The sequence below is a fragment of the Phoxinus phoxinus genome (assembly GCF_949152265.1).
Source record: "Phoxinus phoxinus genome assembly, chromosome: 16".
NCBI lineage: Eukaryota > Metazoa > Chordata > Actinopteri > Cypriniformes > Leuciscidae > Phoxinus > Phoxinus phoxinus.
In genome coordinates, this window is record NC_136891.1 from 21,814,314 (window position 1) to 21,830,630 (window position 16,317).

At 39.8% G+C, this 16,317-nt stretch overlaps 1 protein-coding gene across 3 annotated transcripts in view; it reads left to right on the forward strand.

Annotated features, from left to right (window-relative positions):
* The window catches only part of ddhd1b (DDHD domain containing 1b), a 23,173-nt gene extending 9,787 nt beyond the window's left edge, over nucleotides 1-13,386 (forward strand). For 2 of the 3 annotated variants that reach the window (XM_079639134.1, XM_079639135.1), the window contains exons 8-14: nucleotides 27-274; nucleotides 2,384-2,459; nucleotides 2,549-2,698; nucleotides 4,672-4,736; nucleotides 4,916-5,094; nucleotides 9,078-9,323; nucleotides 10,947-12,836. In XM_079639134.1, the coding sequence (XP_079495260.1) occupies nucleotides 27-274; nucleotides 2,384-2,459; nucleotides 2,549-2,698; nucleotides 4,672-4,736; nucleotides 4,916-5,094; nucleotides 9,078-9,323; nucleotides 10,947-11,128 (1,146 nt within the window). In that variant the 3' untranslated portion in view covers nucleotides 11,129-12,836. Of the gene's footprint in view, nucleotides 1-26; nucleotides 275-2,383; nucleotides 2,460-2,548; nucleotides 2,699-4,671; nucleotides 4,737-4,915; nucleotides 5,095-9,077; nucleotides 9,324-10,946 lie in introns of all 3 variants that reach the window. The other variant, XM_079639136.1, reaches the window with a different exon arrangement.
* Nucleotides 13,387-16,317: the final 2,931 nt, after the last annotated feature.

Sequence of the window (16,317 nt, forward strand, 5' to 3'; positions counted from 1 at the left end):
CACGCTCTCTGCACTTGCATCCTCAGATCACCCGGGGTCTGACCAAAGAGTTGAACCGACTCTACATGCTCTTCTGCGAGCGCAATCCAGAATTTGCAGAGAAAGGAAAGGTGTCCATCGTCTCCCACTCACTCGGCTGTGTCATCACCTTTGACATCATGACAGGGTGGGACCCTGTGCGCTTTGTTCACAAAGACGTGGCAGATGCCATGGAGGCTGATGTAAGCAGACAAGAGCGTCAGCTACTGGAGGATCTTCGTATGACATGCTTAAGGTTTACGACTAATTATAGTTACACTCTACACTCCCATGAAATTAAGTAAAGGATGTAAGCAACCATGCAGAACACTCTAGCATAGTGGTGCCTGCAGGATTTCTACATGGAAAAACAACACTAAAAAGTTCAAAAATTCAATATATGCTCATTAAAAATGCAACTCTGCTAATGTCTAGTATTTATGTAACTATTATGCACTTGTATAAGACTTGAGACTCTTCAGACTAAATTATCAATGACACTCTGTAGACACATTTTAAATATTTCGAAACACAAAAATTAAAGAAGCAACAAAATGGTCCCAGACATCCATTCTAGTACATCTTCATTTGTTCAGAAAAACACTTTCGGTGTGAAAAGTAGCCTTTAGATTCAATTTTTTGTAGGTGAATATCCACTTTATCCATCCGTGTTCTCAATACTGTCTGTTTTACTGACTGAGAAACCGCTTTAGATGATTCAGTGAGACAGTGGATGCGAATCAATTCAGACTGTTTTGAAAACCTGTTGGAAGGAGAGAATCGACTCAAAATAATGATTCATTCACAAATGCTTAGCATCACTGGGTCGGTCAGTCGACAGAAATACGTCATCTAAATACTGAAAAATCTGCAGGGAGAAAGAGCTCTGGTATTCACAGTATGTAGAGCTGTAGGTGCCTGTGGCATAGCAAAATGCCCTCCTTTATAAGAACACCCCTTATTAGATACTAACAACCTCTCAGCAATCGCAAAGCAACAGGTTAACAATAGCCATTCAGATGACATGCTAACTACCACTCAAAACACTCTAGCAACACGTTCACAATCAGCCAGAACACTTTAGTAACATGCTAATATCCACCCAGAACACACTAGCAAGTAACCAACAACCACTCAGAACACAGTAGCAACATGCTAACATCCACTCAGAACACACTAGCAACATGCTAACATCCACTCAGAACACACTAGCAAGTAACCAACAACCACTCAGAACACAGTGTCAACATGCTAACATTCACCCAGAACACTCTAACAAGTAACCAACAACCACTCAGAACACAGTAGCAACATGCTAACATTCACCCAGAACACTCTAGCAAGTATCAACAACCACTCAGAACATAGTAGCAACATGCTAACATCCATTTAGAACACACTAGCAAGTAATCAACAACCTCTCAGAACACAGTATCAACATGCTAACATTCACCCAGAACACACTAGCAAGTAACCAACAACCACTCAGAACACAGTAGCAACATGCTAACATCCACTCAGAGCACAAGGCTGGGCAACTCTGACCCTCTGACCCTCAAGATCCACTTTCTTCCAGAGTTTTTGCTCCAACCCTGATCACCACCTGCCTGTAGCTTTCTAGTAATTCTGAAGACCCCGGCTGTGTCCGAAAGCTTAGGCAGCTGTCTTTTTGCCTCTCTGTCCTATCAGGCACTGACTTCTCAGGCAGCGTTTGCACACGAAGCTACCTCACGGAAGTGATTTCGGACAGGTTTCTGAGGCAATGATCTAGGTTGAATGATCTAGAGCTAAGTGAAGTGAAGCTAACGTTGGATTCGGACATGCCTTGATGCCTTCCTACCTTAGAATGCACCTTCCGAAGGCAGCATTTGGCAGCCCTTGATTAGCTTGTGCAGGTGTGTTTGTTGCTTAGAGCTAAACTCTGCAGGAAAGTGAATGTTGTAGGCCAGAGTTTACCAGCCCTGCCTTAGGATCTGTTTAACAATGTATAATAACCATCCACTCTTGCATTGTGGCTGCCGGTTTTGCACAGGCCAACACCACTCTTGTTTTCTTCAGAAAATGTAAAAGTCTAGTTGTTATTGTTATTTGAACTTTAATTTCGTCTGTACGATACACTAACATTTCGAAAGATTATATTTTACAATCTTTTTTCTGTTAGTTCTTAATGTATTATCCATTTGTTCAGTTGCCAGTTGCATTGATTTTACTGCTCTCATGTTGTTTCCGATGCATTCAAAGGGTTATGTATTATTTAAAGGTTTTTAGTTTTGTGTGCGCACTCTACTCCATAATGCCAATCCCTCTGTTAATCTGGTGTGTGTACTGTTCCTCTCCAAAAATCTAATTTAATATTCATTTGCAGAATGAGGGATTTGGAAGATAAGCTTCAGCATGTCCAAACCTCATCCTCAAGACCCTCTCCAGCCCTAAAATTCAAGGTATGTTACTATAAATAACCTTTTCTTCTCATTCCCACCATCTGTTTGTGTAAGTTTCATGTAATAAACCATGTGATTTGGGGTTGTAGGTGGAGAACTTCTTCTGCATGGGATCTCCTCTGGCTGTGTTCTTGGCTTTGCGAGGTGTCCGTCCTGGAGCCGACGGAACTCAGGACAACATCCTACCTAAATATATCTGCCAGCGGCTTTTCAACATCTTCCATCCCACTGATCCTGTAGTGAGTGATGGTTTTTGGAGTATAAAATTGTCTTAAGTAAAATGTTTGGTAACACTTTACAAAAAGGTTTCATTTCTTGACATTAGTTAATATGAACTAACAATGAACAATGCTTCTACAGCATTTATTAATCTTGGTTAATTTTAAAGGGTTAGTTCACCCAAAAAAGTGATTTAGTCAAAATTTCCTTAAGAGACTCGATCGCTTTATATGATGAACAGATTTAATTTATGCTTTTATTCAGCAAACATAAACAGAAGATAAACTGAACCTGCTTGACGCTTGAGAACAAACCTCATTGGTTCTTGCTGAAGCTCAAACGTGCTGCGTAACATGAGAATGAACCTCATTGGTTCTTGCTGAAGCTCAAACGTGCTGCGTAATACGAGTACAAACCTCATTGGTTCTTGCTGAAGCTCAAACGTGCTGCGTAACACGAGAATGAACCTCATTGGTTCTTGCTGAAGCTCAAACGTGCTGCGTAATACGAGAACAAACCTCATTGGTTCTTGCTGAAGCTCAAACGTGCTGCGTAATACGAGAACAAACCTCATTGGTTCTTGGTGAAGCTCAAACGTGCTGCGTAATACGAGAATGAACCTCATTGGTTCTTGCTGAAGCTCAAATGTGCTGTATAATACGAGAACAAACCTCATTGGTTCTTGCTGAAGCTCAAACGTGCTGCGTAACACGAGAATGAACCTCATTGGTTCTTGCTGAAGCTCAAACGTGCTGCGTAACACGAGAATGAACCTCATTGGTTCTTGCTGAAGCTCAAACGTGCTGCGTAACACGAGAATGAACCTCATTGGTTCTTGCTGAAGCTCAAATGTGCTGTGTAATACGAGAACAAACCTCATTGGTTCTTGCGGAAGCTCAAACGTGCTGCATAACACGAGAATGAACCTCATTGGTTCTTGCTGAAGCTCAAATGTGCTGTGTAACACGAGAATGAATCTCATTGGTTCTTGCTGAAGCTCAAACGTGCTGCGTAACACGAGAATGAACCTCATTGGTTCTTGCTGAAGCTCAAATGTGCTGTATAATACGAGAACAAACCTCATTGGTTCTTGCTGAAGCTCAAACGTGCTGCGTAACACGAGAATGAACCTCATTGGTTCTTGCTGAAGCTCAAATGTGCTGTGTAATACGAGAACAAACCTCATTGGTTCTTGCGGAAGCTCAAACGTGCTGCGTAACACGAGAATGAACCTCATTGGTTCTTGCTGAAGCTCAAATGTGCTGTGTAATACGAGAACAAACCTCATTGGTTCTTGCGGAAGCTCAAACGTGCTGCATAACACAAGAACAAACCTCATTGGTTCTTGCGGAAGCTCAAACGTGCTGCGTAACACGAGAATGAACCTCATTGGTTCTCTTGCACGTTAAGCGAACATGCTTGAGCTTCCATTTATCATAACTTATGTCTGAGACTGAGTCGATGAATGTTTATATGTGAATAAAAGCCTAAATATGTTCAGCATATAAAGTTATCGTGTAATGTTCAAAATTAAAAGAAGTAAAAAAATAAAAAAAACATGTCTTGAGATTCGAGACGTCTGCAGCTTTTTGTATTAAATTATTCTGTACATACATGATGCCGTTTTATTCGTAATTGTTTATGTAATGTATGAAATTATATACGATTTTTAAATGTTAGTGTATTTATTTTTTATTAACAAGACATAGGTGCTTATACAAAGTAAGAGACTAATGAATTGCATATATATACACACGAGTACAAATAAAAGAGAGGAAAATAGGGAAAAATATATAGATGTTAGTTATGCACTTCTTTTTAAACAGTCATGTTATTTCATTGCTTTGAATAAACAGTTTAATGCGGTGCATCAATATATTTTGTAATTAAAGGTGTATAATATCCAAATATCAGTCCGAAAATATGAATACCGGTAACATCTAAATATGAAAATATGAATAACATCTAAATAAAAACAAATGGTTTCGTGCAGGCATATAGGTTGGAGCCTCTCATCCTGAAGCATTACAGCAATATATCCCCTGTCCAGATTAACTGGTGAGTAAAACTATGCTTAACCTAAATTAAAATTTTAGAAAATATTTGAATCAAAATATATTTTTTCCCCTCCCCCCCACAAATAATCATAAAGGATAAAGTAATCAATAAGAAATGTTTTTTTATCAATAAAAAAATGCATTTTTGTACATAGATAAAACAAAAAAAAATGTTTTTAGGTACAACACCACCAGTCCCACACCGTATGACCAGATCCGTCCCACTCTACTCAATCCGTCAAAGGAAAGTGCTTATGTGTCCGACACGGAGAGCCTCCCGAGCCCATGCACCTCCCCTCCACAGCCCCGCAGACACTACGGCGAGTCTATCACCAACCTGGGCAAGGCCAGCATCATGGGTGAGATGGAGAGGAGGATCGTTAAAGACGACTGGAAGTGTAAAACGGTTGCAGGGAGTGCAGGATGTATAGTGTGTGATGTAGGAGTAGAATTACGGTTCCCAAATATCGAGATAATGGCGGTCTGCCTTCAACTACTGAGCATCTGCAGTTTAAAGCTTTTGATTTGAATGTGGAAAGCGATAAACAGAAACAACTCCGCAAAGCATCGGATCAATAGAAAGCAATTAGCAAGTGTCACACAACTGGAGATTTAGAAACACCCTTACCAATAATAAATCTTCAAGATATATATAATCATTGAATATATATACTGTATATATTCAATAATCATTGAATGGTTTCCAGTTTTATGACAGTAAATTATTATTTCTGTATAATTTTCAAAATATAGCTCACTCTAAAGTGAAGATTCGCGTTCACTAATCATAAAGTTAATCATACACCATTTATCTTGTTTAACACGTTAATTTTCTTTCATTTGCGATATCCAGCAAAGCAAACAATCAGAGAGAAGGGTGATTCTTAAAAAACTGTATTTTCTTCAAGCTTCTTTTCATGGTAAATTTAGGTGTCTTTCCAAAAAAGTACTTACAAATAACCAAGTGATATAAGGAGTCCATATAATTCATACATTTCTGGCATCCGAATGTTTTGGCCTGATTGTTTGAATTAATTTGCTTACTGGATCATCGGACTAATAACTTTCCCCTAGTTTTGCGGCTTAAAATGATCTGATCGCAGCCATAGAAGCGAAATCATGAGGCAGCCACATTATATCCAACAGCTCACAGTAGCCACATCTTCATCGTGGAGGATCAAGAGGTGAGGCGCACACTGAGAGCGGTGAATCCGTGGAAGGCTGCAGGACGCGATGGCATCACTGGACGGGCTCTGAAGGACTGTGCAGACCAGCTAGCGGGGGGTTTTACTAAGATCTTTAACCAGTCTCTGTTCTGGTCCACCATTCCACCCTGTCTGAAGTCCTCACTTATAGACCCACTGCAACAAAAAAAAGCGCCTACCGTTAAAAGCCTAAGGGCAGATTTACTAAACAGGGCAAATTAGCGTGAGAGCGCAATTCCAAAACAGCGCCGATGGGAGTGGAAAGTTCTGCACGTGATCGAAGACATGCTTTTTGGGGCGGTAAATAATGGAGCAAACACCGGTAAATTGACAAGCGCAAACCTTAGTGAATTACCTTGCGTGAATCATTTGAATGCACTCATCCCTTGAATTTTGCGCCTGAAAGGGAAACTCCTACAAATGCATATGCAATAAGTTCAGCTGCAAAAATAACCCTGTCTATACCTTTTCAGGGCTAATTTTGCACTGTGTCTTTAGTAAATCCTGACAGTACTTTTTTAACGCCAAAAGAGGGTTTGCGCTGGCGCAAATCTGTCCCTAAATGATTACCGCCCAGTGGCATTGACACCTATTATTGTATATCGTTACCTGCCTTCCACCCATATTCGACACACATCAGTTTGCATACAGAGCAAACCGATCTACAGAGGATGCCATAGCCACAGCTCTTCACACTGCTCTGATCCTCCTGGAGCAGCAGGGGAGCTAAGTTAGGCTGCCGTTATCTCCACATTTAATACCATCCTCCCCCAGACTGGTGACCAAGTTGGCAGACTTAGGACTATCCCACCCCATCTGCCTCTGGATAAAGGACTTATTATCGGATTGCTCCCAGAGGGTCAGGGTAGGCCCTTAGATCTCCTCAATCTTAACCCTGGCTCCCCTCAGGGATGTGTGCTGAGCCCCCTACTCTACACCCTCTATAGTAACGTGCAATACTCTACACCCTCAAGACTGCATCCACGCACACTCCAGCAACGCCATCATCAAGTTTACTGAGGATATCACTGTTGTGGGATGCATAAAGGAGGATGAGTCTGAATATCGGGACAAGGTGGAGCGGCTGTCTTTGTGGTGTATAGACAATAACTTATAGATAGACTAAAGAGCTGATCATAGACTACAGGAGGAATAAAACAATCATTCAGCCCTTACTCGTATCTGGGCGTCCACATTGAGTGGAGTGCCCATACCACAGCACTAATAAAGAAGGCACAGCAGAGAGTTTACCTCCTGAGGATACTCATCTGACTGAAAATCTGCTTGTCTTTTTAACAATGCTCCATATAGAGAGCATACTAAAATACTGTATTTGTGTGGGGTTTAGTAGCTGCACTGTAGCGCAGAGGAAAGCAATTCAGAGGGTCGTCACCTCTGCCCAGAATATCATGGGCTGCCCTCTCCCCATCTGCACAGTTCTCGCTGCCTCAGGAAAGCCTATAACATCATTAGGGACCCCTCCAACCCTGGTCACCACAGGACAGTAAAATGAATACAACACTATACTGTTGCATTACCCATTGCGTACAACAATTATGGCTTCTTTGACTCTGGCTTCTTTGAAACTGCCTAAGAAATAACCAAATAAGTTTTACAACACAATTAATACCTTAACTTGAGTCCCCATTTGGAACCCAAATCCAAGAAATGGCATACCCAAATTAAAATACATAGTTTATGAAGCCTATCAATGATACAATTCTGAGATTTATGGAACATTAAGACCATGTTATATGATTTCATTCAGAGGAGACTAAAATGCTAAGCTTTTAGCTTAGCGTTTAGCTTAGCACAGCATCAAAATATAATTTATGAGAATAACAGCGTATTATGCTCCAAAATCACTTTATAGTGTCAGTCGAGTGATTTTAAATAACTTCCTTCTGTAAACTGATGTGGATTCTTTTTCACAGAATGAGGCAGAAATTATTGTTTTAGTATTCTATACAGTTATAAAGACTATGTCTATTAGCATTGCATTATATACATTATCCTTACGACAACAAAGATGGCATGAAGAACACAGATAAACCATATTCCATAGTCACAATGGTGTGTTAATTCTCTTCATGTTTAATCAGTCAAAATGTCTCTACCTGCATTTTATTCAGCTAAAGCGATGGCTGGATGTCTTTGTCCATATTAGAGATTTCCAGTTGAATACTTCTATGGCCCTGTCCCAAATGGCACCCAAAGCACTCGGGGTCTTCCTCTGAGTCTGCACTTTCGTCATGTAACGCCGCTTTAACTTGTCGGGAAGAAGTCTGGTGCGGAGTCCGCATCAGTGTGGGCTCGGCAAAAGTGCGCATCGAGGGCGCAAATCGACCGCAGAGGAGCACCCTTCTGAGAGCTAAAAGGACAAATGGGACACCCTACGGTCTCACAGACTTAACGGACACGCGCACGTGGCAGCCATTGTAAGTCCACAAGACTGAAAGTGCATATGAAGTGTGCCATTTGGGACAGGGCCTATACGTTTCTCACTTGTGGACTTTCTGCGCAAGTGTGCCCTCCAGTGTCGAGTATGAATGAAACAAATTACATGTGAGAGTTTAGCATTCCATAATGCTCACATCACCCTATTTTGGGTAAAAATAAAACAAAAATATTCCTCTCCAAAGCTATTTGAAGTAAACATATGATAATCCATAAGTTTTTATCCGAATTAGAACACTTTTGGACTAAAAGCCTCAAGGGATGTAAATATAACAAAACACAGAGATGCGTTGTCAGTTAGCAGGTTAATGTAACATTTTCCGTTTCTGGACTAGCAAAATAATCGCAACTTACTCTCTGTATAGTGGGGAAATCCGCAGGATGATGGACAGGGAGGTGCGTGAACAGGTTGCTGGCATTGCCCCCTTTTGTGCTCACAGTTGATCAGCAAGTCCTGCAGACTGGGGTGTCTAAGAAATCATTTTCTCTATTCCAAAAAAACTCCATACTTGTTTTTTGCATTTGAGTGGCAATGCAACAGTAAAGTAGCATTATTAATTTTGTAGTATACAAGTATACGATGACAAAAAAGATATTCAATTAAATTATAGTTATCACTTATGGTGTGAACAGGCCTTTAAAATGTAACAGTAACTAGATACATGTGTATTTTTCCACAGGAGCGGCAAGTATAGGTAAAGGCATCGGCGGTATCCTGTTCTCCAGATTTTCCCGCTCGAGTGGACAGGTGGGGGGTGTGGAGGAGGAGCCAGACTCAGAAGGTGTGGCATGTGAGAAAGGGGAAGAGGGCAGATCTGTGGAGTTAGACGACAAACCGGAGGAGAAGATTGAGGAGAAAATCGAGGAGAAGGCAGGAGAAACCAGCATGTCGCAATCGGCCTCTGTCATTATGGATAATTCCTCCTGTAAGTGGCTCAGAAATTGTTAACTGCTGATTTAATAGCTTTCTGATAATGATAGTTTTTATTGATACGTTTTTTATAATAATGTAAGCCTGTTTCTGTCTCTAAATAAAAAATTAAAAAAGAATAATTGTGAGAGTTTAAAGTAAGTAGTAAAGTCAAATTTTCAGATATAAAGTTGCAATTACAAAACACAAAGGTGCAGTGCGAGATTTAAAATCTCGTTGCAAGATACAAAGTCTAAATTGAGATATAAAGTCAATTTAAAGATGTAGCCCCATTTTATAAAATAAACTCACAATTTCAAGAAGTAAAGTTGCAATTATAAGAAACAAATTCATGAAATATAGTCACATTGCCAGATATAAAGACACAGTGTGAGATATAAAGTCGCAACTATGAAAAACATATTGCAAGATGTGAAATTATGTTGCGGATATAAAATTGTAAGATATAAAGTCACAGTTGCCAGAAACAAAATCACAATTGCGAGATATCAAATCATGTTAAACAATTTACAATATGGAGTTACTGTCACATTTGAACATTTTAATTCACAAGTTGAAGATATAGTCTCAATCCATTCACTTAAATGCTGGATGGAAACACCAAACTGAGCATACATTCTAAAAACGAGGCGGATATTTTTTTTATCTGATAAGAAGATATGTGCATTAACTATGATGGAAGTGCATTAACCATGATGGAAACAGTCATAAAAGAAAATGCGCATTGCGCAAAAAAAACGGACTTTGCCTCAGCATTGGATGTAATTGGATAACTGGACTAACCAGTGGACCAATTTCATCGCACAGCATCTCAAATGTTGGTTTGGTCATTCTGAAATGCCTGAGCCAAAGTCTGTCATCAAAATAGTTTGATGCAATTACCTTCCAGAATGGTGTCACACGATTGCTTTCCTAAACAGGCACCTGAACGCAAGATAACGCGAAGCTCTGAGATGGAAGTCATTTATTTTATTACAGATTTTTGCACTTAGAGCTTGTCCGAATCTTTTGCTAGTTTAATGACGGGAAAAATGTTCGGCACACACTGCGCATGGTCTAAAGGTTGCCCATATTCTCTTAATGAGTAATGGGTGTGTTTTGGGCGTAACGTGCAATAAACCAATCCGAGTCTCAAATAGCGGATTCGCTATTTACATGGCGGAATTTGTATGCAAAAAAACTGAGCGTACATTACTAACGCACTCTTTAAATAACAAAAAAAATTAATTGCGCCATTGACAGTCTCGTTTTCTGACCAGGACGCCCATGGGAGAACAAATAGGCGCAAATGCATTTGCTATTTAAACAACGTGGCGAAGGACGTAATGATAAAAAATGATAATTTACAGGCTGGAACTAGCAAAAAACACTTTGCACTGGGTGTATGATAGGGCCCATAGCCCCAATTTGGAAAGATAAAGTTATAATTTGCTAACTATAAAGTTACAATGTGTGGTATAAAGTCAAATTGTTTGATATAAAGTTACGACAAAACCGCACTCGCACGAAATAGAGGCGGAAACGGCTTCCATAAAGATCTTTGATGATTTGTAAATTCGCTTGTGCAGAGAAATTCATCAGATCTCTAACACCTGTCCTCCTTTTTACTGTTTTTCAGTGGAGCTTGAGAAACGCATCGACTTTGAGCTGAGGGAGGGCCTGGTGGAGAGCCGCTATTGGTCAGCGGTGACGTCACACACGGCTTATTGGTGCTCACACGACGTAGCTCTGTTTCTACTAACGTTCATGTACAGGCCAAATGAAGCGAATGACATGACAGAAGACAACCCTGAATCATAACACACACTCACACACACCCTTGATCACTCCCTTAATTTAGTTTAGCAGACCTTGTTCACTGTGCGTCAGGGATCCTTGCCTTGTTTCTCCTTAATTTTAGAAGCACACCCATGGAAGAGACTTACTCTCTCCCCTACATCCGCAAACTAGGATTGTTCTTAACCTCGATCGATGAAATGATGACAATGATCCTACTTGTTTCAGCTTGGACTATTCACACCTTGAAGCTTCCCAAAGTTGCGAACTCTTCATATTGACTGATGTGTATTAACTTAACTTGTGGTTGGATAGTACGACTGGCAAGAATTGGAGGTTCACAATCAGAAGGGTTTGAGGAATGCATCTGATGTGATCTATTTATTGGCCTAACAATTATACTTTTTAAGATGTTTTATAAATTAAGCATTACTCGTATGTTTACTTCATTTTGATGATAAAAAATAATCTGCATCTCTCCTAAAAGTGGCCAAATATTGAGTTGATAGTCGATGGAAACAGTGCACAAAAGACATAACCACACATCATTATATATTCACCCTCGTGTTGTTCCAAATCCATGTGACTACAAAAGGAGATATTTTGAAGAATTTTACTAGTCGCTTTTTTCCATGCTATTACAATTAATTGAGACCAGTGTTATTTTGGTATAACTGATCTACTTTTGTAATATTTTCTGGTTTCATTTAAATTTTCGTTAAACTTTTAGTCATTTTTTTTAAGTTTCTTTTTCTTTTCTTTTAATGTAAACACAGGTTTTGTACATTTCGTTGAAAATTTACTAAAACTAAAACTTTAGTTCATTTTAGTTAATTTAGTGCTTTGTTAAAGTGAAAATGAGAAATGTTGCCATTTTATTTCTGTTGTCTCTTATTTTATTAAGTAACAAATAAATTTTTTTTATGGTTTTAGTTTTAGCTAACGATAATAACTTTGAAGACTGAAGCTTTTATGTTTCAAAAAGCACCATAAAGTTTAAGAAAAAATATTCCCATTCCTTTTAATTTAATGTGAACAGACTGAAATTTTATTTGGTATTCCCCAAACATGTTGTATATTCTTAATCCAGTACATTCTTAAAGGGATAGTTCACCCACAAATTAAAATTATGTTTTCATTTACTCACCCTTATGTTGTTACACACTTGAATGAGTTTCTTTCTTCTGTTGAACACAAAATAATGTATTTTGAAGAATTTAGGTAACCAGACAGTTAGTGGTAGCCATTGACTTTCATAGTAATCTTTTCCCTACTATGGAAGTCAATGGCTACCTTCAAGTTGTCAACTGTCTGGTTACCAACATTCTTCAAAATATATATTTTTTATTTCAGCAGAAGAAAGAAACTTGTACAGGTTTGGAACAACATAAGGGTGAGTAATTTTTTTTTATTTTTTACGGGTTGAACAATCTCTTTAAGAAATTCTCCATTTGTCTTACATTGAAGAAAGGAAGTCCTATGGGTTTGGAATCTCATTGGGAAGAATGATGACAGAATTGGTATTTTTGGGTGAACTACTCCTTTAAAGACATTTCCGGTCCTGTTCCCTCTACTTTTTTTCTGATACAAAGAGACATTAGTTTCTCCTCTACAATTGCATGATAGACACTGAAATCTTCTGCATATTTGAACTGCACCCTTTGCTATGATTATCTCCACCGAATTAGAGTTTATGCTTTGACATGCATGAAAGAGAAAGTCCACAGAGGCTTAAACGAAAAAAAAAAAAAAAAATCCTGAAAACTGGATCTCCTCTTAGTTCTGTCCAGGTTTAAACACTGAACATGTTTCATATGTGGCATAATCTTTTATGCCAACAATGTGCAATCGGCATATCAAACATATTATTGTTTTCTAATGTATTACTGCACTAAAGAACCACACAGTCACAAAGACTTTGCCATTTTGAAACGACTATCGTTTTTTTTTTTTTTTTTTGGAGTTTGTTAAGTTCATGTTTTATGTAGGCCTATTCATTTTGTATGATTTGTTTACAGTAGTCCTGAAAATCGACACCCCCATGCCTTTACGATGACAAGAGAAAAGCACTTAACATTTCTCCTTACCTCACCCTTGAATGTGCCAATAAACTGAACAGTGAGATCTTCATTAGGTCTGTGGTCAGAGGGTACGGTCTGCATTATGTGCATATATACTAGAACTGGACTCCAGCGTGTCTGTTCATGTTTAGCTTCAGTGAACGCCGAGCTGTTCCTCTTTTACGAACCTCGTGATTTTCATTAAAGTTGATATCGACCGCCTGCTCTGTCTCATTCTGTGAATTACTTTTAAATCCTGACTCTATAGTTAATTTAGGATCAACTAGTGTTGCTGTGGACCTTGACGTAAATGGAAAGCAATATAACTTTATTAATCTCTGAGGGGTCATTTACTTTTAGCAATACACAATAGACACTAGAGCTGGTGGATTGTCACAGGTCACCATGTAGCCTATACTCTACACTTTTAAAATGGAAGATTAAATGCTTCACATATATTTTGTTGTTAATGTAAAATGATGTGCATATAAAACTCAACTGAATTTTGATGTAAATCCACCTGTCTTTTTTTTGTATTGGCTAATACTAATACAATATTTTGGGCCAGTGGTTGTGTTAAGATGGTAAATTGCACTTGTGCGCTTGCTTATACATTTAAAAATTGTTACATTTTTTCTAGTCCACCAATGACATGCTAATAATTTGATATATTGTTGTGCCTTTACAGCTGATGATAATGATGAAAATTATAAAATTGCAGGATAAAATTTAACCCCTTAACTGTTGATCATTGACGTGAAATACACTGTCCAAACTGAAATGTTTTTAATTCATGAATGCTTTGGAATACAGACCTAAGGTTGGTTTCTTTTTAAAGAATACACTCAGCAGATTATTGCTACATTTGACTTTTGTATTATTATTTTTTTATTATACATCACAATTTTTAATCTTTGCTATAAAACCAAAGCCATGTATCTGATCAAGTTGTGTTCCAAATTTGAAGTTGACATCACAAAAATTGGAAGTTCCTATGATATTTTGTTTAAGCGTTGTTCCAAAAATAGCCACCGGGTGACAGCCACATTCTATTCTATTTTTTTTTTTTTTGTTTGTTTGTTGTTGATGCATTCTCCTGTCATAAATTAATACAATTCTGTCACAATATCACTCCTGTCACAAAACAATCACCAAACATGGAACCTTGAGTCTCAGACCTTTCCAACGATATGTGTTTTGTCAAGATTAGAAAAGGTTTTGATTATAAAATAGTGCAGTAAATTTTGTCATATGAAACATGACATCGCCACTAATGGGGGAGGAGCCCGCTAAAAATAATTTAAGTACCGTTTCCATTGTAACGCAATGTTAGATTTCAAAATGGTTTTCACGGGATGAAACTGAGACTGAGCTTTCGAATGATACCAAATTTGTGATGATTAATAAAATATGTGGGGAGAAAAAGGGCAATAAAAAAGAGCGCCACGAGTCCCGCTAGCTGGACGGTGAAAGTTAACATGTATGACATAAATTATTAACTTTCTATTGACAAAGTGACAAATATGACAAAGTGAATTTCACATGAATATTAAGCAGCTCAACATGTATTCAACATTGCTAATAATAAGAAATGTTTCCTGAACAGCAAATCATCATATTAGAATGATTTCTGAAGGATCATGTGACAGTAATGATGCTGAAAATTCTACTTTGATCACACGAATAAATAGCATTTTAACAATATTAAAAAATAAAACAAGCTGTTTTAAAGGTGGGGTATGTGATTTGCAAAACGGCCGGTAGATTTTGAAAATACACAACTCAAATGGTCCAACCTTCTTTCCTTTGACTCCACCCATTCAAAGAACATGGACCAATCAATGGTACGACCGATTGATTGACACACTTACTGTCCAATGATTCTAGGTGGTCTTGGAAATGATTGGCTGGTGTTTTTTGAGTCCTGCCTGCTCCACAGATGATTAAATTGCGTCATTTTTATTTCAGTGCTTCTAACTCAGTGGCTGTAAGTGGGTTAGGAATAGGATTTTAAGTGATTTTGAAAAAATGGCCAAAAAAGAGATAGTTGGTATCACCTCTACGCACGGCTTAGGCTCTGGAACCACACCCCTTGAGAGAGGATGGACTCCTCACCACTCTGGAGTTGCCCATGGTGAGAGGCGGCGGGCTGGTGTGGGTTTGCTTATAGCCCCCCAGCTCAGCCGCCATGTGTTGGAGTTTACCCCGGTGAACGAGAGGGTCGTTTCCCTGCGCCTACGGGTTGGGGATAGGTCTCTCACTGTCGTGTGTGCCTACGGGCCAAACGGCAGTGCAGAGTACCCGGCCTTCTTGGAGTCTCTGGGAGGGGTGCTGGAAAGTGCTCCGACTGGAGACTCCGTCGTTCTACTGGGGGACTTCAACGCCCACGTGGGCAACGACAGCGTTACCTGGAGGGGCGTGATTGGGAGGAACGGCCCCCCTGATCTGAACCCGAGCGGTGTTCAGTTATTGGACTTCTGTGCTAGTTACAGTTTGTCCATAACGAACACCATGTTCAAGCATAAGGGTGTCCATCAGTACACGTGGCACCAGGACACCCTAGGCCGTAGGTCGATGATCGACTTTGTGGTCGTTTCATCTCACTTGCGGCCGTATGTCTTGGACACTCGGGTAAAGAGAGGGGCGGAGCTGTCAACTGATCACCACCTGGTGGTGAGTTGGATCCGATGGCGGAAGAGGAAGCTGGACAGACTCGGCAGACCCAAGCGTACTGTAAGGGTCTGCTGGGAACGTTTGGCCGAGTCTCCTGTCAGAGAGATCTTCAACTCCCATCTCCGGCGGAGCTTCGACCGGATCCCGAGGGAGGCTGGAGATATTGAGTCCGAGTGGACCATGTTCTCCACCTCCATCGTCGAAGCGGCCACTCGGAGCTGTGGCCGTAAGGTCTCCGGTGCCTGTCGAGGCGGCAATCCCCGAACCCGGTGGTGGACACCGGAAGTAAGGGATGCCGTCAAGCTGAAGAAGGAGTCCTATCGGGCCTGGTTGGCTTGTGGGACTCCTGAGGCAGCTGACAGGTACCGGCAGGCCAAGCGAACTGCAGCCCGTGTGGTTGTGGAGGCAAAAACTCGGGCCTGGGAGGAGTTCGGTGAGGCCATGAAAAAGGACCATCGGCTGGCCTCGAAGAGATTCTGG